The sequence below is a fragment of the Callionymus lyra genome, chromosome 15, assembly GCF_982586985.1.
Source record: "Callionymus lyra chromosome 15, fCalLyr1.hap1.1, whole genome shotgun sequence".
NCBI lineage: Eukaryota > Metazoa > Chordata > Actinopteri > Syngnathiformes > Callionymidae > Callionymus > Callionymus lyra.
Window position 1 is genome coordinate 12,793,430 of NC_141832.1, and position 24,222 is coordinate 12,817,651.

Consider the following 24,222-nt stretch of genomic DNA (forward strand, 5'->3'; position numbering starts at 1 on the left):
TCAAGCTGCTAGTGTCGGCTTCCGCATCAGACATGTTGATGACGTGAAGCCCTGAGGAATGGGCGGAGATAGCTGGGACCAAGCAGAGCCCTCGTCCAGATTTTGGACCATTATTCAAATTTCAAACGTAAGGACTGAAGCGATCCCAGACCCTTTTCTCAGGGAAGCGAGAGCAGGCGGTAGAAATAGGATGGCACCCAGGCGACACTTGAGCGCCATGTTAAGATCATTTTTTCAGCACTAGAATAGCATGCACTGGTTGACCTGGCCAAGAGAATCATAGCAATACAATTTTACCTGAATAAATAAACTCTTGTAGAACTAAATCATCACAATAACACAATGCAGACTACTCGCCTTAATATTGGTTCATGAAACACATGACATCCGACGAGGAAAAAAGAGGAGTATGGAGTAGGGCAGAAGAGTCCATGACGGGTGCTGGAGAGAAATTTGGATGCGTTCACATAGTGGAGAGCCTGGATCCAGCAGCAGCTCTGGAGTCCTGGAGACAAAAAGTGCAGGTTTTAAGTAGTGCCCAATGGATTCCAGAGACGGCCGATCGCACCGACTCTGGGCACCAATACTGAAGTGACCGCAACGTCACCACATCCCATTTCTGTACACATGGCACTACTCGTTCGGTTAAGCCACCTTGTCCGTCCTCGTGATCCAACATGTCTTCTCCGCATCTCGAAACCGCAACGAGATTTGCACTAGAGCATTGGATTCCAGAGACGGCCGATCGCACCGACTCTGGGCACCAATACTGAAGTGGCCGCAACGTCCTCCCATTTTTGTACACTTGGTACTACTCGTTCGGTTAAGCCCACCTTGTCCGTCCTCGTGATCCAACATGTCTTCTCCGCATCTCGAAACCGCAACGAGATTTGCACTAGAGCATTGGATTCCAGAGACGGCCGATCGCACCGACTCTGGGCACCAATACTGAAGTGGCCGCAACGTCCTCCCATTTTTGTACACTTGGTACTACTCGTTCGGTTAAGCCCACCTTGTCCGTCCTCGTGATCCAACATGTCTTCTCCGCATCTCGAAACCGCAACGAGATTTGCACTAGAGCATTGGATTCCAGAGACGGCCGATCGCACCGACTCTGGGCACCAATACTGAAGTGGCCGCAACGTCCTCCCATTTTTGTACACTTGGTACTACTCGTTCGGTTAAGCCCACCTTGTCCGTCCTCGTGATCCAACATGTCTTCTCCGCATCTCGAAACCGCAACGAGATTTGCACTAGAGCATTGGATTCCAGAGACGGCCGATCGCACCGACTCTGGGCACCAATACTGAAGTGGCCGCAACGTCCTCCCATTTTTGTACACTTGGTACTACTCGTTCGGTTAAGCCCACCTTGTCCGTCCTCGTGATCCAACATGTCTTCTCCGCATCTCGAAACCGCAACGAGATTTGCACTAGAGCATTGGATTCCAGAGACGGCCGATCGCACCGACTCTGGGCACCAATACTGAAGTGGCCGCAACGTCCTCCCATTTTTGTACACTTGGTACTACTCGTTCGGTTAAGCCCACCTTGTCCGTCCTCGTGATCCAACATGTCTTCTCCGCATCTCGAAACCGCAACGAGATTTGCACTAGAGCATTGGATTCCAGAGACGGCCGATCGCACCGACTCTGGGCACCAATACTGAAGTGGCCGCAACGTCCTCCCATTTTTGTACACTTGGTACTACTCGTTCGGTTAAGCCCACCTTGTCCGTCCTCGTGATCCAACATGTCTTCTCCGCATCTCGAAACCGCAACGAGATTTGCACTAGAGCATTGGATTCCAGAGACGGCCGATCGCACCGACTCTGGGCACCAATACTGAAGTGGCCGCAACGTCACCACATCCCATTTCTGTACACATGGCACTACTCGTTCGGTTAAGCCACCTTGTCCGTCCTCGTGATCCAACATGTCTTCTCCGCATCTCGAAACCGCAACGAGATTTGCACTAGAGCACTGGATTCCAGAGACGGCCGATCGCACCGACTCTGGGCACCAATACTGAAGTGGCCGCAACGTCCTCCCATTTTTGTACACTTGGTACTACTCGTTCGGTTAAGCCCACCTTGTCCGTCCTCGTGATCCAACATGTCTTCTCCGCATCTCGAAACCGCAACGAGATTTGCACTAGAGCATTGGATTCCAGAGACGGCCGATCGCACCGACTCTGGGCACCAATACTGAAGTGGCCGCAACGTCCTCCCATTTTTGTACACTTGGTACTACTCGTTCGGTTAAGCCCACCTTGTCCGTCCTCGTGATCCAACATGTCTTCTCCGCATCTCGAAACCGCAACGAGATTTGCACTAGAGCATTGGATTCCAGAGACGGCCGATCGCACCGACTCTGGGCACCAATACTGAAGTGGCCGCAACGTCCTCCCATTTTTGTACACTTGGTACTACTCGTTCGGTTAAGCCCACCTTGTCCGTCCTCGTGATCCAACTTTTACCCAACATGTCTTCTCCGCATCGCGAAACCGCAACGAGATTTGCACTAGAGCATTGGATTCCAGAGACGGCCGATCGCACCTACTCTGGGCACCAATACTGAAGTGGCCGCAACGTCATCCCATTTTTGTACACTTGGTACTACTCGTTCGGTTAAGCCCACCTTGTCCGTCCTCGTGATCCAACTTTTACCCAACATGTCTTCTCCGCATCTCGAAACCGCAACGAGATTTGCACTAGAGCATTGGATTCCAGAGACGGCCGATCGCACCGACTCTGGGCACCAATACTGAAGTGGCCGCAACGTCATCCCATTTTTGTACACTTGGTACTACTCGTTCGGTTAAGCCCACCTTGTCCGTCCTCGTGATCCAACTTTTACCCAACATGTCTTCTCCGCATCTCGAAACCTTACCGAGATTTGCACTAGGCCAATGGAATCCAGAGATGGCCGGTCGCACCAACTCTTTGCTCCCCCAGTTTCTCGAGGTACTACATGTATCCAACATGCATCTGTAGGTCGTCCTCACCTTACTGCAACACAAATATTTGCTTTGTATTTAGTCAAATGTTGTCAACCAGGGGGTGATAATCAAATCTGTTTAGTTTCGGTAGTCATCTGTATTAAAATAATCCCTTGATGAGTGAACATTATAATCCCTTCAATTCTGTCACGGTCACCATTTCTATTTTACTTGAGATAGCCTGCGTGCCATCCCATTTCTACTGTGTGCTTCCCTGAGAAAAGGGTCTGGGATCACTTAACCAGCTTTCGTTTGAAATTCCAATATTTGTGAGAGAGAGAGTGTATGAGAGAGAGACAGTGTGTGTGTGAGAGTGAGAGTGTGAGAGAGAGAGAGAGTGTGAGAGAGAAAGTGAGTGAGAGTGTGAGTGAGAGAGTGTTCTCTATCATTATAAATGTTGTCTTTTATTTTATTAAGTGGGCGGGCTTAACATCTTTCTGAAGCAGTGATTGGTTAGACAAGCGAAACAAACTAAAGTGATCCATGTCGATCTCAAAACTATCGCTCCTACAGCAACTAGTCTATAACGTTTGCACAAAGAGTGGAAGAATCTTTTCTGAAATCTTAGCAAACCAAATTTACAAGTTGCCAGAGAACATGTGCATGCTACAGATTTAAAAACCAGGAGCCTCATGAAAGAGGTCTGTGGTCCGAAGTCCTGTTACCTATTGTCTTTTTTTTCTTCTTTTTTTAAACCCATTATAATGAAGCTTTTCTATGTATTGATATTGGCAACAATGAGATTTTTACGTTGAATAACTTAACATTGAATAACATTATATTCTCACATAATTGACACCATGTATAAGGTGGCCCCTGACAGCTCTGAAACTCCGTCTGAATCAGAAAGAACATATGAAATCGCCTGTTTGATCAAGCTGCTAGTGTCGGCTTCCGCATCAGACATGTTGATGACGTGAAGCCCTGAGGAATGGGCGGAGATAGCTGGGACCAAGCAGAGCCCTCGTCCAGATTTTGGACCATTATTCAAATTTCAAACGTAAGGACTGAAGCGATCCCAGACCCTTTTCTCAGGGAAGCGAGAGCAGGCGGTAGAAATAGGATGGCACCCAGGCGACACTTGAGCGCCATGTTAAGATCATTTTTTCAGCACTAGAATAGCATGCACTGGTTGACCTGGCCAAGAGAATCATAGCAATACAATTTTACCTGAATAAATAAACTCTTGTAGAACTAAATCATCACAATAACACAATGCAGACTACTCGCCTTAATATTGGTTCATGAAACACATGACATCCGACGAGGAAAAAAGAGGAGTATGGAGTAGGGCAGAAGAGTCCATGACGGGTGCTGGAGAGAAATTTGGATGCGTTCACATAGTGGAGAGCCTGGATCCAGCAGCAGCTCTGGAGTCCTGGAGACAAAAAGTGCAGGTTTTAAGTAGTGCCCAATGGATTCCAGAGACGGCCGATCGCACCGACTCTGGGCACCAATACTGAAGTGACCGCAACGTCACCACATCCCATTTCTGTACACATGGCACTACTCGTTCGGTTAAGCCACCTTGTCCGTCCTCGTGATCCAACATGTCTTCTCCGCATCTCGAAACCGCAACGAGATTTGCACTAGAGCATTGGATTCCAGAGACGGCCGATCGCACCGACTCTGGGCACCAATACTGAAGTGGCCGCAACGTCCTCCCATTTTTGTACACTTGGTACTACTCGTTCGGTTAAGCCCACCTTGTCCGTCCTCGTGATCCAACATGTCTTCTCCGCATCTCGAAACCGCAACGAGATTTGCACTAGAGCATTGGATTCCAGAGACGGCCGATCGCACCGACTCTGGGCACCAATACTGAAGTGGCCGCAACGTCCTCCCATTTTTGTACACTTGGTACTACTCGTTCGGTTAAGCCCACCTTGTCCGTCCTCGTGATCCAACATGTCTTCTCCGCATCTCGAAACCGCAACGAGATTTGCACTAGAGCATTGGATTCCAGAGACGGCCGATCGCACCGACTCTGGGCACCAATACTGAAGTGGCCGCAACGTCCTCCCATTTTTGTACACTTGGTACTACTCGTTCGGTTAAGCCCACCTTGTCCGTCCTCGTGATCCAACATGTCTTCTCCGCATCTCGAAACCGCAACGAGATTTGCACTAGAGCATTGGATTCCAGAGACGGCCGATCGCACCGACTCTGGGCACCAATACTGAAGTGGCCGCAACGTCCTCCCATTTTTGTACACTTGGTACTACTCGTTCGGTTAAGCCCACCTTGTCCGTCCTCGTGATCCAACATGTCTTCTCCGCATCTCGAAACCGCAACGAGATTTGCACTAGAGCATTGGATTCCAGAGACGGCCGATCGCACCGACTCTGGGCACCAATACTGAAGTGGCCGCAACGTCCTCCCATTTTTGTACACTTGGTACTACTCGTTCGGTTAAGCCCACCTTGTCCGTCCTCGTGATCCAACATGTCTTCTCCGCATCTCGAAACCGCAACGAGATTTGCACTAGAGCATTGGATTCCAGAGACGGCCGATCGCACCGACTCTGGGCACCAATACTGAAGTGGCCGCAACGTCCTCCCATTTTTGTACACTTGGTACTACTCGTTCGGTTAAGCCCACCTTGTCCGTCCTCGTGATCCAACATGTCTTCTCCGCATCTCGAAACCGCAACGAGATTTGCACTAGAGCATTGGATTCCAGAGACGGCCGATCGCACCGACTCTGGGCACCAATACTGAAGTGGCCGCAACGTCCTCCCATTTTTGTACACTTGGTACTACTCGTTCGGTTAAGCCCACCTTGTCCGTCCTCGTGATCCAACATGTCTTCTCCGCATCTCGAAACCGCAACGAGATTTGCACTAGAGCATTGGATTCCAGAGACGGCCGATCGCACCGACTCTGGGCACCAATACTGAAGTGGCCGCAACGTCACCACATCCCATTTCTGTACACATGGCACTACTCGTTCGGTTAAGCCACCTTGTCCGTCCTCGTGATCCAACATGTCTTCTCCGCATCTCGAAACCGCAACGAGATTTGCACTAGAGCACTGGATTCCAGAGACGGCCGATCGCACCGACTCTGGGCACCAATACTGAAGTGGCCGCAACGTCCTCCCATTTTTGTACACTTGGTACTACTCGTTCGGTTAAGCCCACCTTGTCCGTCCTCGTGATCCAACATGTCTTCTCCGCATCTCGAAACCTTACCGAGATTTGCACTAGGCCAATGGAATCCAGAGATGGCCGGTCGCACCAACTCTTTGCTCCCCCAGTTTCTCGAGGTACTACATGTATCCAACATGCATCTGTAGGTCGTCCTCACCTTACTGCAACACAAATATTTGCTTTGTATTTAGTCAAATGTTGTCAACCAGGGGGTGATAATCAAATCTGTTTAGTTTCGGTAGTCATCTGTATTAAAATAATCCCTTGATGAGTGAACATTATAATCCCTTCAATTCTGTCACGGTCACCATTTCTATTTTACTTGAGATAGCCTGCGTGCCATCCCATTTCTACTGTGTGCTTCCCTGAGAAAAGGGTCTGGGATCACTTAACCAGCTTTCGTTTGAAATTCCAATATTTGTGAGAGAGAGAGTGTATGAGAGAGAGACAGTGTGTGTGTGAGAGTGAGAGTGTGAGAGAGAGAGAGAGTGTGAGAGAGAAAGTGAGTGAGAGTGTGAGTGAGAGAGTGTTCTCTATCATTATAAATGTTGTCTTTTATTTTATTAAGTGGGCGGGCTTAACATCTTTCTGAAGCAGTGATTGGTTAGACAAGCGAAACAAACTAAAGTGATCCATGTCGATCTCAAAACTATCGCTCCTACAGCAACTAGTCTATAACGTTTGCACAAAGAGTGGAAGAATCTTTTCTGAAATCTTAGCAAACCAAATTTACAAGTTGCCAGAGAACATGTGCATGCTACAGATTTAAAAACCAGGAGCCTCATGAAAGAGGTCTGTGGTCCGAAGTCCTGTTACCTATTGTCTTTTTTTTCTTCTTTTTTTAAACCCATTATAATGAAGCTTTTCTATGTATTGATATTGGCAACAATGAGATTTTTACGTTGAATAACTTAACATTGAATAACATTATATTCTCACATAATTGACACCATGTATAAGGTGGCCCCTGACAGCTCTGAAACTCCGTCTGAATCAGAAAGAACATATGAAATCGCCTGTTTGATCAAGCTGCTAGTGTCGGCTTCCGCATCAGACATGTTGATGACGTGAAGCCCTGAGGAATGGGCGGAGATAGCTGGGACCAAGCAGAGCCCTCGTCCAGATTTTGGACCATTATTCAAATTTCAAACGTAAGGACTGAAGCGATCCCAGACCCTTTTCTCAGGGAAGCGAGAGCAGGCGGTAGAAATAGGATGGCACCCAGGCGACACTTGAGCGCCATGTTAAGATCATTTTTTCAGCACTAGAATAGCATGCACTGGTTGACCTGGCCAAGAGAATCATAGCAATACAATTTTACCTGAATAAATAAACTCTTGTAGAACTAAATCATCACAATAACACAATGCAGACTACTCGCCTTAATATTGGTTCATGAAACACATGACATCCGACGAGGAAAAAAGAGGAGTATGGAGTAGGGCAGAAGAGTCCATGACGGGTGCTGGAGAGAAATTTGGATGCGTTCACATAGTGGAGAGCCTGGATCCAGCAGCAGCTCTGGAGTCCTGGAGACAAAAAGTGCAGGTTTTAAGTAGTGCCCAATGGATTCCAGAGACGGCCGATCGCACCGACTCTGGGCACCAATACTGAAGTGACCGCAACGTCACCACATCCCATTTCTGTACACATGGCACTACTCGTTCGGTTAAGCCACCTTGTCCGTCCTCGTGATCCAACATGTCTTCTCCGCATCTCGAAACCGCAACGAGATTTGCACTAGAGCATTGGATTCCAGAGACGGCCGATCGCACCGACTCTGGGCACCAATACTGAAGTGGCCGCAACGTCCTCCCATTTTTGTACACTTGGTACTACTCGTTCGGTTAAGCCCACCTTGTCCGTCCTCGTGATCCAACATGTCTTCTCCGCATCTCGAAACCGCAACGAGATTTGCACTAGAGCATTGGATTCCAGAGACGGCCGATCGCACCGACTCTGGGCACCAATACTGAAGTGGCCGCAACGTCCTCCCATTTTTGTACACTTGGTACTACTCGTTCGGTTAAGCCCACCTTGTCCGTCCTCGTGATCCAACATGTCTTCTCCGCATCTCGAAACCGCAACGAGATTTGCACTAGAGCATTGGATTCCAGAGACGGCCGATCGCACCGACTCTGGGCACCAATACTGAAGTGGCCGCAACGTCCTCCCATTTTTGTACACTTGGTACTACTCGTTCGGTTAAGCCCACCTTGTCCGTCCTCGTGATCCAACATGTCTTCTCCGCATCTCGAAACCGCAACGAGATTTGCACTAGAGCATTGGATTCCAGAGACGGCCGATCGCACCGACTCTGGGCACCAATACTGAAGTGGCCGCAACGTCCTCCCATTTTTGTACACTTGGTACTACTCGTTCGGTTAAGCCCACCTTGTCCGTCCTCGTGATCCAACATGTCTTCTCCGCATCTCGAAACCGCAACGAGATTTGCACTAGAGCATTGGATTCCAGAGACGGCCGATCGCACCGACTCTGGGCACCAATACTGAAGTGGCCGCAACGTCCTCCCATTTTTGTACACTTGGTACTACTCGTTCGGTTAAGCCCACCTTGTCCGTCCTCGTGATCCAACATGTCTTCTCCGCATCTCGAAACCGCAACGAGATTTGCACTAGAGCATTGGATTCCAGAGACGGCCGATCGCACCGACTCTGGGCACCAATACTGAAGTGGCCGCAACGTCCTCCCATTTTTGTACACTTGGTACTACTCGTTCGGTTAAGCCCACCTTGTCCGTCCTCGTGATCCAACATGTCTTCTCCGCATCTCGAAACCGCAACGAGATTTGCACTAGAGCATTGGATTCCAGAGACGGCCGATCGCACCGACTCTGGGCACCAATACTGAAGTGGCCGCAACGTCCTCCCATTTTTGTACACTTGGTACTACTCGTTCGGTTAAGCCCACCTTGTCCGTCCTCGTGATCCAACATGTCTTCTCCGCATCTCGAAACCGCAACGAGATTTGCACTAGAGCATTGGATTCCAGAGACGGCCGATCGCACCGACTCTGGGCACCAATACTGAAGTGGCCGCAACGTCCTCCCATTTTTGTACACTTGGTACTACTCGTTCGGTTAAGCCCACCTTGTCCGTCCTCGTGATCCAACATGTCTTCTCCGCATCTCGAAACCGCAACGAGATTTGCACTAGAGCATTGGATTCCAGAGACGGCCGATCGCACCGACTCTGGGCACCAATACTGAAGTGGCCGCAACGTCCTCCCATTTTTGTACACTTGGTACTACTCGTTCGGTTAAGCCCACCTTGTCCGTCCTCGTGATCCAACATGTCTTCTCCGCATCTCGAAACCGCAACGAGATTTGCACTAGAGCATTGGATTCCAGAGACGGCCGATCGCACCGACTCTGGGCACCAATACTGAAGTGGCCGCAACGTCCTCCCATTTTTGTACACTTGGTACTACTCGTTCGGTTAAGCCCACCTTGTCCGTCCTCGTGATCCAACATGTCTTCTCCGCATCTCGAAACCGCAACGAGATTTGCACTAGAGCATTGGATTCCAGAGACGGCCGATCGCACCGACTCTGGGCACCAATACTGAAGTGGCCGCAACGTCCTCCCATTTTTGTACACTTGGTACTACTCGTTCGGTTAAGCCCACCTTGTCCGTCCTCGTGATCCAACTTTTACCCAACATGTCTTCTCCGCATCGCGAAACCGCAACGAGATTTGCACTAGAGCATTGGATTCCAGAGACGGCCGATCGCACCGACTCTGGGCACCAATACTGAAGTGGCCGCAACGTCCTCCCATTTTTGTACACTTGGTACTACTCGTTCGGTTAAGCCCACCTTGTCCGTCCTCGTGATCCAACATGTCTTCTCCGCATCTCGAAACCGCAACGAGATTTGCACTAGAGCATTGGATTCCAGAGACGGCCGATCGCACCGACTCTGGGCACCAATACTGAAGTGGCCGCAACGTCCTCCCATTTTTGTACACTTGGTACTACTCGTTCGGTTAAGCCCACCTTGTCCGTCCTCGTGATCCAACATGTCTTCTCCGCATCTCGAAACCGCAACGAGATTTGCACTAGAGCATTGGATTCCAGAGACGGCCGATCGCACCGACTCTGGGCACCAATACTGAAGTGGCCGCAACGTCCTCCCATTTTTGTACACTTGGTACTACTCGTTCGGTTAAGCCCACCTTGTCCGTCCTCGTGATCCAACTTTTACCCAACATGTCTTCTCCGCATCTCGAAACCGCAACGAGATTTGCACTAGAGCATTGGATTCCAGAGACGGCCGATCGCACCGACTCTGGGCACCAATACTGAAGTGGCCGCAACGTCCTCCCATTTTTGTACACTTGGTACTACTCGTTCGGTTAAGCCCACCTTGTCCGTCCTCGTGATCCAACATGTCTTCTCCGCATCTCGAAACCGCAACGAGATTTGCACTAGAGCATTGGATTCCAGAGACGGCCGATCGCACCGACTCTGGGCACCAATACTGAAGTGGCCGCAACGTCCTCCCATTTTTGTACACTTGGTACTACTCGTTCGGTTAAGCCCACCTTGTCCGTCCTCGTGATCCAACATGTCTTCTCCGCATCTCGAAACCGCAACGAGATTTGCACTAGAGCATTGGATTCCAGAGACGGCCGATCGCACCGACTCTGGGCACCAATACTGAAGTGGCCGCAACGTCCTCCCATTTTTGTACACTTGGTACTACTCGTTCGGTTAAGCCCACCTTGTCCGTCCTCGTGATCCAACATGTCTTCTCCGCATCTCGAAACCGCAACGAGATTTGCACTAGAGCATTGGATTCCAGAGACGGCCGATCGCACCGACTCTGGGCACCAATACTGAAGTGGCCGCAACGTCACCACATCCCATTTCTGTACACATGGCACTACTCGTTCGGTTAAGCCACCTTGTCCGTCCTCGTGATCCAACATGTCTTCTCCGCATCTCGAAACCGCAACGAGATTTGCACTAGAGCACTGGATTCCAGAGACGGCCGATCGCACCGACTCTGGGCACCAATACTGAAGTGGCCGCAACGTCCTCCCATTTTTGTACACTTGGTACTACTCGTTCGGTTAAGCCCACCTTGTCCGTCCTCGTGATCCAACATGTCTTCTCCGCATCTCGAAACCGCAACGAGATTTGCACTAGAGCATTGGATTCCAGAGACGGCCGATCGCACCGACTCTGGGCACCAATACTGAAGTGGCCGCAACGTCCTCCCATTTTTGTACACTTGGTACTACTCGTTCGGTTAAGCCCACCTTGTCCGTCCTCGTGATCCAACATGTCTTCTCCGCATCTCGAAACCGCAACGAGATTTGCACTAGAGCATTGGATTCCAGAGACGGCCGATCGCACCGACTCTGGGCACCAATACTGAAGTGGCCGCAACGTCCTCCCATTTTTGTACACTTGGTACTACTCGTTCGGTTAAGCCCACCTTGTCCGTCCTCGTGATCCAACATGTCTTCTCCGCATCTCGAAACCGCAACGAGATTTGCACTAGAGCATTGGATTCCAGAGACGGCCGATCGCACCGACTCTGGGCACCAATACTGAAGTGGCCGCAACGTCCTCCCATTTTTGTACACTTGGTACTACTCGTTCGGTTAAGCCCACCTTGTCCGTCCTCGTGATCCAACTTTTACCCAACATGTCTTCTCCGCATCGCGAAACCGCAACGAGATTTGCACTAGAGCATTGGATTCCAGAGACGGCCGATCGCACCTACTCTGGGCACCAATACTGAAGTGGCCGCAACGTCATCCCATTTTTGTACACTTGGTACTACTCGTTCGGTTAAGCCCACCTTGTCCGTCCTCGTGATCCAACTTTTACCCAACATGTCTTCTCCGCATCTCGAAACCGCAACGAGATTTGCACTAGAGCATTGGATTCCAGAGACGGCCGATCGCACCGACTCTGGGCACCAATACTGAAGTGGCCGCAACGTCATCCCATTTTTGTACACTTGGTACTACTCGTTCGGTTAAGCCCACCTTGTCCGTCCTCGTGATCCAACTTTTACCCAACATGTCTTCTCCGCATCTCGAAACCTTACCGAGATTTGCACTAGGCCAATGGAATCCAGAGATGGCCGGTCGCACCAACTCTTTGCTCCCCCAGTTTCTCGAGGTACTACATGTATCCAACATGCATCTGTAGGTCGTCCTCACCTTACTGCAACACAAATATTTGCTTTGTATTTAGTCAAATGTTGTCAACCAGGGGGTGATAATCAAATCTGTTTAGTTTCGGTAGTCATCTGTATTAAAATAATCCCTTGATGAGTGAACATTATAATCCCTTCAATTCTGTCACGGTCACCATTTCTATTTTACTTGAGATAGCCTGCGTGCCATCCCATTTCTACTGTGTGCTTCCCTGAGAAAAGGGTCTGGGATCACTTAACCAGCTTTCGTTTGAAATTCCAATATTTGTGAGAGAGAGAGTGTATGAGAGAGAGACAGTGTGTGTGTGAGAGTGAGAGTGTGAGAGAGAGAGAGAGTGTGAGAGAGAAAGTGAGTGAGAGTGTGAGTGAGAGAGTGTTCTCTATCATTATAAATGTTGTCTTTTATTTTATTAAGTGGGCGGGCTTAACATCTTTCTGAAGCAGTGATTGGTTAGACAAGCGAAACAAACTAAAGTGATCCATGTCGATCTCAAAACTATCGCTCCTACAGCAACTAGTCTATAACGTTTGCACAAAGAGTGGAAGAATCTTTTCTGAAATCTTAGCAAACCAAATTTACAAGTTGCCAGAGAACATGTGCATGCTACAGATTTAAAAACCAGGAGCCTCATGAAAGAGGTCTGTGGTCCGAAGTCCTGTTACCTATTGTCTTTTTTTTCTTCTTTTTTTAAACCCATTATAATGAAGCTTTTCTATGTATTGATATTGGCAACAATGAGATTTTTACGTTGAATAACTTAACATTGAATAACATTATATTCTCACATAATTGACACCATGTATAAGGTGGCCCCTGACAGCTCTGAAACTCCGTCTGAATCAGAAAGAACATATGAAATCGCCTGTTTGATCAAGCTGCTAGTGTCGGCTTCCGCATCAGACATGTTGATGACGTGAAGCCCTGAGGAATGGGCGGAGATAGCTGGGACCAAGCAGAGCCCTCGTCCAGATTTTGGACCATTATTCAAATTTCAAACGTAAGGACTGAAGCGATCCCAGACCCTTTTCTCAGGGAAGCGAGAGCAGGCGGTAGAAATAGGATGGCACCCAGGCGACACTTGAGCGCCATGTTAAGATCATTTTTTCAGCACTAGAATAGCATGCACTGGTTGACCTGGCCAAGAGAATCATAGCAATACAATTTTACCTGAATAAATAAACTCTTGTAGAACTAAATCATCACAATAACACAATGCAGACTACTCGCCTTAATATTGGTTCATGAAACACATGACATCCGACGAGGAAAAAAGAGGAGTATGGAGTAGGGCAGAAGAGTCCATGACGGGTGCTGGAGAGAAATTTGGATGCGTTCACATAGTGGAGAGCCTGGATCCAGCAGCAGCTCTGGAGTCCTGGAGACAAAAAGTGCAGGTTTTAAGTAGTGCCCAATGGATTCCAGAGACGGCCGATCGCACCGACTCTGGGCACCAATACTGAAGTGACCGCAACGTCACCACATCCCATTTCTGTACACATGGCACTACTCGTTCGGTTAAGCCACCTTGTCCGTCCTCGTGATCCAACATGTCTTCTCCGCATCTCGAAACCGCAACGAGATTTGCACTAGAGCATTGGATTCCAGAGACGGCCGATCGCACCGACTCTGGGCACCAATACTGAAGTGGCCGCAACGTCCTCCCATTTTTGTACACTTGGTACTACTCGTTCGGTTAAGCCCACCTTGTCCGTCCTCGTGATCCAACATGTCTTCTCCGCATCTCGAAACCGCAACGAGATTTGCACTAGAGCATTGGATTCCAGAGACGGCCGATCGCACCGACTCTGGGCACCAATACTGAAGTGGCCGCAACGTCCTCCCATTTTTGTACACTTGGTACTACTCGTTCGGTTAAGCCCACCTTGTCCGTCCTCGTGATCCAACATGTCTTCTCCGCATCTCGAAACCGCAACGAGATTTGCACTAGAGCATTGGATTCCAGAGACGGCCGATCGCACCGACTCTGGGCACCAATACTGAAGTGGCCGCAACGTCCTCCCATTTTTGTACACTTGGTACTACTCGTTCGGTTAAGCCCACCTTGTCCGTCCTCGTGATCCAACATGTCTTCTCCGCATCTCGAAACCGCAACGAGATTTGCACTAGAGCATTGGATTCCAGAGACGGCCGATCGCACCGACTCTGGGCACCAATACTGAAGTGGCCGCAACGTCCTCCCATTTTTGTACACTTGGTACTACTCGTTCGGTTAAGCCCACCTTGTCCGTCCTCGTGATCCAACATGTCTTCTCCGCATCTCGAAACCGCAACGAGATTTGCACTAGAGCATTGGATTCCAGAGACGGCCGATCGCACCGACTCTGGGCACCAATACTGAAGTGGCCGCAACGTCCTCCCATTTTTGTACACTTGGTACTACTCGTTCGGTTAAGCCCACCTTGTCCGTCCTCGTGATCCAACATGTCTTCTCCGCATCTCGAAACCGCAACGAGATTTGCACTAGAGCATTGGATTCCAGAGACGGCCGATCGCACCGACTCTGGGCACCAATACTGAAGTGGCCGCAACGTCCTCCCATTTTTGTACACTTGGTACTACTCGTTCGGTTAAGCCCACCTTGTCCGTCCTCGTGATCCAACATGTCTTCTCCGCATCTCGAAACCGCAACGAGATTTGCACTAGAGCATTGGATTCCAGAGACGGCCGATCGCACCGACTCTGGGCACCAATACTGAAGTGGCCGCAACGTCCTCCCATTTTTGTACACTTGGTACTACTCGTTCGGTTAAGCCCACCTTGTCCGTCCTCGTGATCCAACATGTCTTCTCCGCATCTCGAAACCGCAACGAGATTTGCACTAGAGCATTGGATTCCAGAGACGGCCGATCGCACCGACTCTGGGCACCAATACTGAAGTGGCCGCAACGTCACCACATCCCATTTCTGTACACATGGCACTACTCGTTCGGTTAAGCCACCTTGTCCGTCCTCGTGATCCAACATGTCTTCTCCGCATCTCGAAACCGCAACGAGATTTGCACTAGAGCACTGGATTCCAGAGACGGCCGATCGCACCGACTCTGGGCACCAATACTGAAGTGGCCGCAACGTCCTCCCATTTTTGTACACTTGGTACTACTCGTTCGGTTAAGCCCACCTTGTCCGTCCTCGTGATCCAACATGTCTTCTCCGCATCTCGAAACCGCAACGAGATTTGCACTAGAGCATTGGATTCCAGAGACGGCCGATCGCACCGACTCTGGGCACCAATACTGAAGTGGCCGCAACGTCCTCCCATTTTTGTACACTTGGTACTACTCGTTCGGTTAAGCCCACCTTGTCCGTCCTCGTGATCCAACATGTCTTCTCCGCATCTCGAAACCGCAACGAGATTTGCACTAGAGCATTGGATTCCAGAGACGGCCGATCGCACCGACTCTGGGCACCAATACTGAAGTGGCCGCAACGTCCTCCCATTTTTGTACACTTGGTACTACTCGTTCGGTTAAGCCCACCTTGTCCGTCCTCGTGATCCAACATGTCTTCTCCGCATCTCGAAACCGCAACGAGATTTGCACTAGAGCATTGGATTCCAGAGACGGCCGATCGCACCGACTCTGGGCACCAATACTGAAGTGGCCGCAACGTCCTCCCATTTTTGTACACTTGGTACTACTCGTTCGGTTAAGCCCACCTTGTCCGTCCTCGTGATCCAACTTTTACCCAACATGTCTTCTCCGCATCGCGAAACCGCAACGAGATTTGCACTAGAGCATTGGATTCCAGAGACGGCCGATCGCACCTACTCTGGGCACCAATACTGAAGTGGCCGCAACGTCATCCCATTTTTGTACACTTGGTACTACTCGTTCGGTTAAGCCCACCTTGTCCGTCCTCGTGATCCAACTTTTACCCAACATGTCTTCTCCGCATCTCGAAACCGCAACGAGATTTGCACTAGAGCATTGGATTCCAGAGACGGCCGATCGCACCGACTCTGGGCACCAATACTGAAGTGGCCGCAACGTCATCCCATTTTTGTACACTTGGTACTACTCGTTCGGTTAAGCCCACCTTGTCCGTCCTCGTGATCCAACTTTTACCCAACATGTCTTCTCCGCATCTCGAAACCTTACCGAGATTTGCACTAGGCCAATGGAATCCAGAGATGGCCGGTCGCACCAACTCTTTGCTCCCCCAGTTTCTCGAGGTACTACATGTATCCAACATGCATCTGTAGGTCGTCCTCACCTTACTGCAACACAAATATTTGCTTTGTATTTAGTCAAATGTTGTCAACCAGGGGGTGATAATCAAATCTGTTTAGTTTCGGTAGTCATCTGTATTAAAATAATCCCTTGATGAGTGAACATTATAATCCCTTCAATTCTGTCACGGTCACCATTTCTATTTTACTTGAGATAGCCTGCGTGCCATCCCATTTCTACTGTGTGCTTCCCTGAGAAAAGGGTCTGGGATCACTTAACCAGCTTTCGTTTGAAATTCCAATATTTGTGAGAGAGAGAGTGTATGAGAGAGAGACAGTGTGTGTGTGAGAGTGAGAGTGTGAGAGAGAGAGAGAGTGTGAGAGAGAAAGTGAGTGAGAGTGTGAGTGAGAGAGTGTTCTCTATCATTATAAATGTTGTCTTTTATTTTATTAAGTGGGCGGGCTTAACATCTTTCTGAAGCAGTGATTGGTTAGACAAGCGAAACAAACTAAAGTGATCCATGTCGATCTCAAAACTATCGCTCCTACAGCAACTAGTCTATAACGTTTGCACAAAGAGTGGAAGAATCTTTTCTGAAATCTTAGCAAACCAAATTTACAAGTTGCCAGAGAACATGTGCATGCTACAGATTTAAAAACCAGGAGCCTCATGAAAGAGGTCTGTGGTCCGAAGTCCTGTTACCTATTGTCTTTTTTTTCTTCTTTTTTTAAACCCATTATAATGAAGCTTTTCTATGTATTGATATTGGCAACAATGAGATTTTTACGTTGAATAACTTAACATTGAATAACATTATATTCTCACATAATTGACACCATGTATAAGGTGGCCCCTGACAGCTCTGAAACTCCGTCTGAATCAGAAAGAACATATGAAATCGCCTGTTTGATCAAGCTGCTAGTGTCGGCTTCCGCATCAGACATGTTGATGACGTGAAGCCCTGAGGAATGGGCGGAGATAGCTGGGACCAAGCAGAGCCCTCGTCCAGATTTTGGACCATTATTCAAATTTCAAACGTAAGGACTGAAGCGATCCCAGACCCTTTTCTCAGGGAAGCGAGAGCAGGCGGTAGAAATAGGATGGCACCCAGGCGACACTTGAGCGCCATGTTAAGATCATTTTTTCAGCACTAGAATAGCATGCACTGGTTGACCTGGCCAAGAGAATCATAGCAATACAATTTTACCTGAATAAATAAACTCTTGTAGAACTAAATCATCACAATAACACAATGCAGACTACTCGCCTTAATATTGGTTCATGAAACACATGACATCCGACGAGGAAAAAAGAGGAGTATGGAGTAGGGCAGAAGAGTCCATGACGGGTGCTGGAGAGAAATTTGGATGCGTTCACATAGTGGAGAGCCTGGATCCAGCAGCAGCTCTGGAGTCCTGGAGACAAAAAGTGCAGGTTTTAAGTAGTGCCCAATGGATTCCAGAGACGGCCGATCGCACCGACTCTGGGCACCAATACTGAAGTGACCGCAACGTCACCACATCCCATTTCTGTACACATGGCACTACTCGTTCGGTTAAGCCACCTTGTCCGTCCTCGTGATCCAACATGTCTTCTCCGCATCTCGAAACCGCAACGAGATTTGCACTAGAGCATTGGATTCCAGAGACGGCCGATCGCACCGACTCTGGGCACCAATACTGAAGTGGCCGCAACGTCCTCCCATTTTTGTACACTTGGTACTACTCGTTCGGTTAAGCCCACCTTGTCCGTCCTCGTGATCCAACATGTCTTCTCCGCATCTCGAAACCGCAACGAGATTTGCACTAGAGCATTGGATTCCAGAGACGGCCGATCGCACCGACTCTGGGCACCAATACTGAAGTGGCCGCAACGTCCTCCCATTTTTGTACACTTGGTACTACTCGTTCGGTTAAGCCCACCTTGTCCGTCCTCGTGATCCAACATGTCTTCTCCGCATCTCGAAACCGCAACGAGATTTGCACTAGAGCATTGGATTCCAGAGACGGCCGATCGCACCGACTCTGGGCACCAATACTGAAGTGGCCGCAACGTCCTCCCATTTTTGTACACTTGGTACTACTCGTTCGGTTAAGCCCACCTTGTCCGTCCTCGTGATCCAACATGTCTTCTCCGCATCTCGAAACCGCAACGAGATTTGCACTAGAGCATTGGATTCCAGAGACGGCCGATCGCACCGACTCTGGGCACCAATACTGAAGTGGCCGCAACGTCCTCCCATTTTTGTACACTTGGTACTACTCGTTCGGTTAAGCCCACCTTGTCCGTCCTCGTGATCCAACATGTCTTCTCCGCATCTCGAAACCGCAACGAGATTTGCACTAGAGCATTGGATTCCAGAGACGGCCGATCGCACCGACTCTGGGCACCAATACTGAAGTGGCCGCAACGTCCTCCCATTTTTGTACACTTGGTACTACTCGTTCGGTTAAGCCCACCTTGTCCGTCCTCGTGATCCAACATGTCTTCTCCGCATCTCGAAACCGCAACGAGATTTGCACTAGAGCATTGGATTCCAGAGACGGCCGATCGCACCGACTCTGGGCACCAATACTGAAGTGGCCGCAACGTCCTCCCATTTTTGTACACTTGGTACTACTCGTTCGGTTAAGCCCACCTTGTCCGTCCTCGTGATCCAACATGTCTTCTCCGCATCTCGAAACCGCAACGAGATTTGCACTAGAGCATTGGATTCCAGAGACGGCCGATCGCACCGACTCTGGGCACCAATACTGAAGTGGCCGCAACGTCCTCCCATTTTTGTACACTTGGTACTACTCGTTCGGTTAAGCCCACCTTGTCCGTCCTCGTGATCCAACATGTCTTCTCCGCATCTCGAAACCGCAACGAGATTTGCACTAGAGCATTGGATTCCAGAGACGGCCGATCGCACCGACTCTGGGCACCAATACTGAAGTGGCCGCAACGTCCTCCCATTTTTGTACACTTGGTACTACTCGTTCGGTTAAGCCCACCTTGTCCGTCCTCGTGATCCAACATGTCTTCTCCGCATCTCGAAACCGCAACGAGATTTGCACTAGAGCATTGGATTCCAGAGACGGCCGATCGCACCGACTCTGGGCACCAATACTGAAGTGGCCGCAACGTCCTCCCATTTTTGTACACTTGGTACTACTCGTTCGGTTAAGCCCACCTTGTCCGTCCTCGTGATCCAACTTTTACCCAACATGTCTTCTCCGCATCGCGAAACCGCAACGAGATTTGCACTAGAGCATTGGATTCCAGAGACGGCCGATCGCACCGACTCTGGGCACCAATACTGAAGTGGCCGCAACGTCCTCCCATTTTTGTACACTTGGTACTACTCGTTCGGTTAAGCCCACCTTGTCCGTCCTCGTGATACAACTTTTACCCAACATGTCTTCTCCGCATCTCGAAACCTTACCGAGATTTGCACTAGGCCAATGGAATCCAGAGATGGCCGGTCGCACCAACTCTTTGCTCCCCCAGTTTCTCGAGGTACTACATGTATCCAACATGCATCTGTAGGTCGTCCTCACCTTACTGCAACACAAATATTTGCTTTGTATTTAGTCAAATGTTGTCAACCAGGGGGTGATAATCAAATCTGTTTAGTTTCGGTAGTCATCTGTATTAAAATAATCCCTTGATGAGTGAACATTATAATCCCTTCAATTCTGTCACGGTCACCATTTCTATTTTACTTGAGATAGCCTGCGTGCCATCCCATTTCTACTGTGTGCTTCCCTGAGAAAAGGGTCTGGGATCACTTAACCAGCTTTCGTTTGAAATTCCAATATTTGTGAGAGAGAGAGTGTATGAGAGAGAGACAGTGTGTGTGTGAGAGTGAGAGTGTGAGAGAGAGAGAGAGTGTGAGAGAGAAAGTGAGTGAGAGTGTGAGTGAGAGAGTGTTCTCTATCATTATAAATGTTGTCTTTTATTTTATTAAGTGGGCGGGCTTAACATCTTTCTGAAGCAGTGATTGGTTAGACAAGCGAAACAAACTAAAGTGATCCATGTCGATCTCAAAACTATCGCTCCTACAGCAACTAGTCTATAACGTTTGCACAAAGAGTGGAAGAATCTTTTCTGAAATCTTAGCAAACCAAATTTACAAGTTGCCAGAGAACATGTGCATGCTACAGATTTAAAAACCAGGAGCCTCATGAAAGAGGTCTGTGGTCCGAAGTCCTGTTACCTATTGTCTTTTTTTTTTCTTTTTTTAAACCCATTATAATGAAGCTTTTCTATGTATTGATATTGGCAACAATGAGATTTTTACGTTGAATAACTTAACATTGAATAACATTATATTCTCACATAATTGACACCATGTATAAGGTGGCCCCTGACAGCTCTGAAACTCCGTCTGAATCAGAAAGAACATATGAAATCGCCTGTTTGATCAAGCTGCTAGTGTCGGCTTCCGCATCAGACATGTTGATGACGTGAAGCCCTGAGGAATGGGCGGAGATAGCTGGGACCAAGCAGAGCCCTCGTCCAGATTTTGGACCATTATTCAAATTTCAAACGTAAGGACTGAAGCGATCCCAGACCCTTTTCTCAGGGAAGCGAGAGCAGGCGGTAGAAATAGGATGGCACCCAGGCGACACTTGAGCGCCATGTTAAGATCATTTTTTCAGCACTAGAATAGCATGCACTGGTTGACCTGGCCAAGAGAATCATAGCAATACAATTTTACCTGAATAAATAAACTCTTGTAGAACTAAATCATCACAATAACACAATGCAGACTACTCGCCTTAATATTGGTTCATGAAACACATGACATCCGACGAGGAAAAAAGAGGAGTATGGAGTAGGGCAGAAGAGTCCATGACGGGTGCTGGAGAGAAATTTGGATGCGTTCACATAGTGGAGAGCCTGGATCCAGCAGCAGCTCTGGAGTCCTGGAGACAAAAAGTGCAGGTTTTAAGTAGTGCCCAATGGATTCCAGAGACGGCCGATCGCACCGACTCTGGGCACCAATACTGAAGTGACCGCAACGTCACCACATCCCATTTCTGTACACATGGCACTACTCGTTCGGTTAAGCCACCTTGTCCGTCCTCGTGATCCAACATGTCTTCTCCGCATCTCGAAACCGCAACGAGATTTGCACTAGAGCACTGGATTCCAGAGACGGCCGATCGCACCGACTCTGGGCACCAATACTGAAGTGGCCGCAACGTCCTCCCATTTTTGTACACTTGGTACTACTCGTTCGGTTAAGCCCACCTTGTCCGTCCTCGTGATCCAACATGTCTTCTCCGCATCTCGAAACCGCAACGAGATTTGCACTAGAGCATTGGATTCCAGAGACGGCCGATCGCACCGACTCTGGGCACCAATACTGAAGTGGCCGCAGCGTCCTCCCATTTTTGTACACTTGGTACTACTCGTTCGGTTAAGCCCACCTTGTCCGTCCTCGTGATCCAACATGTCTTCTCCGCATCTCGAAACCGCAACGAGATTTGCACTAGAGCATTGGATTCCAGAGACGGCCGATCGCACCGACTCTGGGCACCAATACTGAAGTGGCCGCAACGTCCTCCCATTTTTGTACACTTGGTACTACTCGTTCGGTTAAGCCCACCTTGTCCGTCCTCGTGATCCAACTTTTACCCAACATGTCTTCTCCGCATCTCGAAACCGCAACGAGATTTGCACTAGAGCATTGGATTCCAGAGACGGCCGATCGCACCTACTCTGGGCACCAATACTGAAGTGGCCGCAACGTCCTCCCATTTTTGTACACTTGGTACTACTCGTTCGGTTAAGCCCACCTTGTCTGTCCTCGTGATCCAACATGTCTTCTCCGCATCTCGAAACCGCAACGAGATTTGCACTAGAGCATTGGATTCCAGAGACGGCCGATCGCACCGACTCTGGGCACCAATACTGAAGTGGCCGCAACGTCCTCCCATTTTTGTACACTTGGTACTACTCGTTCGGTTAAGCCCACCTTGTCCGTCCTCGTGATCCAACATGTCTTCTCCGCATCTCGAAACCGCAACGAGATTTGCACTAGAGCATTGGATTCCAGAGACGGCCGATCGCACCGACTCTGGGCACCAATACTGAAGTGGCCGCAACGTCCTCCCATTTTTGTACACTTGGTACTACTCGTTCGGTTAAGCCCACCTTGTCCGTCCTCGTGATCCAACATGTCTTCTCCGCATCTCGAAACCGCAACGAGATTTGCACTAGAGCATTGGATTCCAGAGACGGCCGATCGCACCGACTCTGGGCACCAATACTGAAGTGGCCGCAACGTCCTCCCATTTTTGTACACTTGGTACTACTCGTTCGGTTAAGCCCACCTTGTCCGTCCTCGTGATCCAACATGTCTTCTCCGCATCTCGAAACCGCAACGAGATTTGCACTAGAGCATTGGATTCCAGAGACGGCCGATCGCACCGACTCTGGGCACCAATACTGAAGTGGCCGCAACGTCCTCCCATTTTTGTACACTTGGTACTACTCGTTCGGTTAAGCCCACCTTGTCCGTCCTCGTGATCCAACATGTCTTCTCCGCATCTCGAAACCGCAACGAGATTTGCACTAGAGCATTGGATTCCAGAGACGGCCGATCGCACCGACTCTGGGCACCAATACTGAAGTGGCCGCAACGTCCTCCCATTTTTGTACACTTGGTACTACTCGTTCGGTTAAGCCCACCTTGTCCGTCCTCGTGATCCAACTTTTACCCAACATGTCTTCTCCGCATCGCGAAACCGCAACGAGATTTGCACTAGAGCATTGGATTCCAGAGACGGCCGATCGCACCTACTCTGGGCACCAATACTGAAGTGGCCGCAACGTCATCCCATTTTTGTACACTTGGTACTACTCGTTCGGTTAAGCCCACCTTGTCCGTCCTCGTGATCCAACTTTTACCCAACATGTCTTCTCCGCATCTCGAAACCGCAACGAGATTTGCACTAGAGCATTGGATTCCAGAGACGGCCGATCGCACCGACTCTGGGCACCAATACTGAAGTGGCCGCAACGTCATCCCATTTTTGTACACTTGGTACTACTCGTTCGGTTAAGCACACCTTGTCCGTCCTCGTGATCCAACTTTTACCCAACATGTCTTCTCCGCATCTCGAAACCTTACCGAGATTTGCACTAGGCCAATGGAATCCAGAGATGGCCGGTCGCACCAACTCTTTGCTCCCCCAGTTTCTCGAGGTACTACATGTATCCAACATGCATCTGTAGGTCGTCCTCGCCTTACTGCAACACAAATATTTGCTTTGTATTTAGTCAAATGTTGTCAACCAGGGGGTGATAATCAAATCTGTTTAGTTTCGGTAGTCATCTGTATTAAAATAATCACTTGATGAGTGAACATTATAATCCCTTCAATTCTGTCACGGTCACCATTTCTATTTTACTTGATAGCCTGCGTGCCATCCCATTTCTACTGTGTGCTTCCCTGAGAAAAGGGTCTGGGATCGCTTAACCAGCTTTCGTTTGAAATTCCAATATTTGTGAGAGAGAGAGAGTGTATGAGAGAGAGAGAGTGTGTGAGAGAGAGAGAGTGTGTGAGAGAGAGAGAGTGTGTGAGAGAGAGAGAGAGTGTGAGAGAGAGTGAGAGTGTGAGAGAGTGTGAGAGAGAGAGAGAGAGTGAGAGAGAGAGTGAGAGTGTGAGAGAGAGTGTGAGTGAGAGAGAGA

General features: G+C 49.1%; 1 protein-coding gene across 1 annotated transcript; it reads right to left on the bottom strand.

Annotated features, from left to right (window-relative positions):
• Window positions 1-23,707, bottom strand: LOC148064969 (uncharacterized). Its single transcript, XM_087808362.1, has 13 exons — window positions 23,663-23,707; window positions 21,302-21,449; window positions 19,964-20,082; window positions 17,804-17,951; window positions 16,465-16,583; window positions 13,574-13,721; window positions 12,235-12,353; window positions 7,532-7,679; window positions 6,193-6,311; window positions 4,230-4,377; window positions 2,891-3,009; window positions 393-505; window positions 1-72 (listed from the first exon to the last, which is right to left on the bottom strand). The coding sequence occupies exons 3-13, from the start codon at window positions 20,055-20,057 to the stop codon at window positions 1-3; spliced, it is 1,347 nt and encodes a 448-aa protein (XP_087664488.1). The 5' UTR covers window positions 20,058-20,082; window positions 21,302-21,449; window positions 23,663-23,707.
• Between the last annotated feature and the right edge of the window lie 515 nt (window positions 23,708-24,222).

What these genes read in the sequence shown, in the direction of transcription:
- LOC148064969 (XM_087808362.1), bottom strand. Translation starts at nt 20,057, where the DNA reads ATGTTGGATACATGTAGTACCTCGAGAAACTGGGGGAGCAAAGAGTTG. An exon ending in TTTCATGAACCAATATTAAG is followed by an intron (nt 12,354 to 13,573) that starts GCGAGTAGTCTG and finishes TTTGTGTTGCAG; the next exon opens with TAAGGTGAGGACGACCTACA. An exon ending in TTTCATGAACCAATATTAAG is followed by an intron (nt 3,010 to 4,229) that starts GCGAGTAGTCTG and finishes TTTGTGTTGCAG; the next exon opens with TAAGGTGAGGACGACCTACA.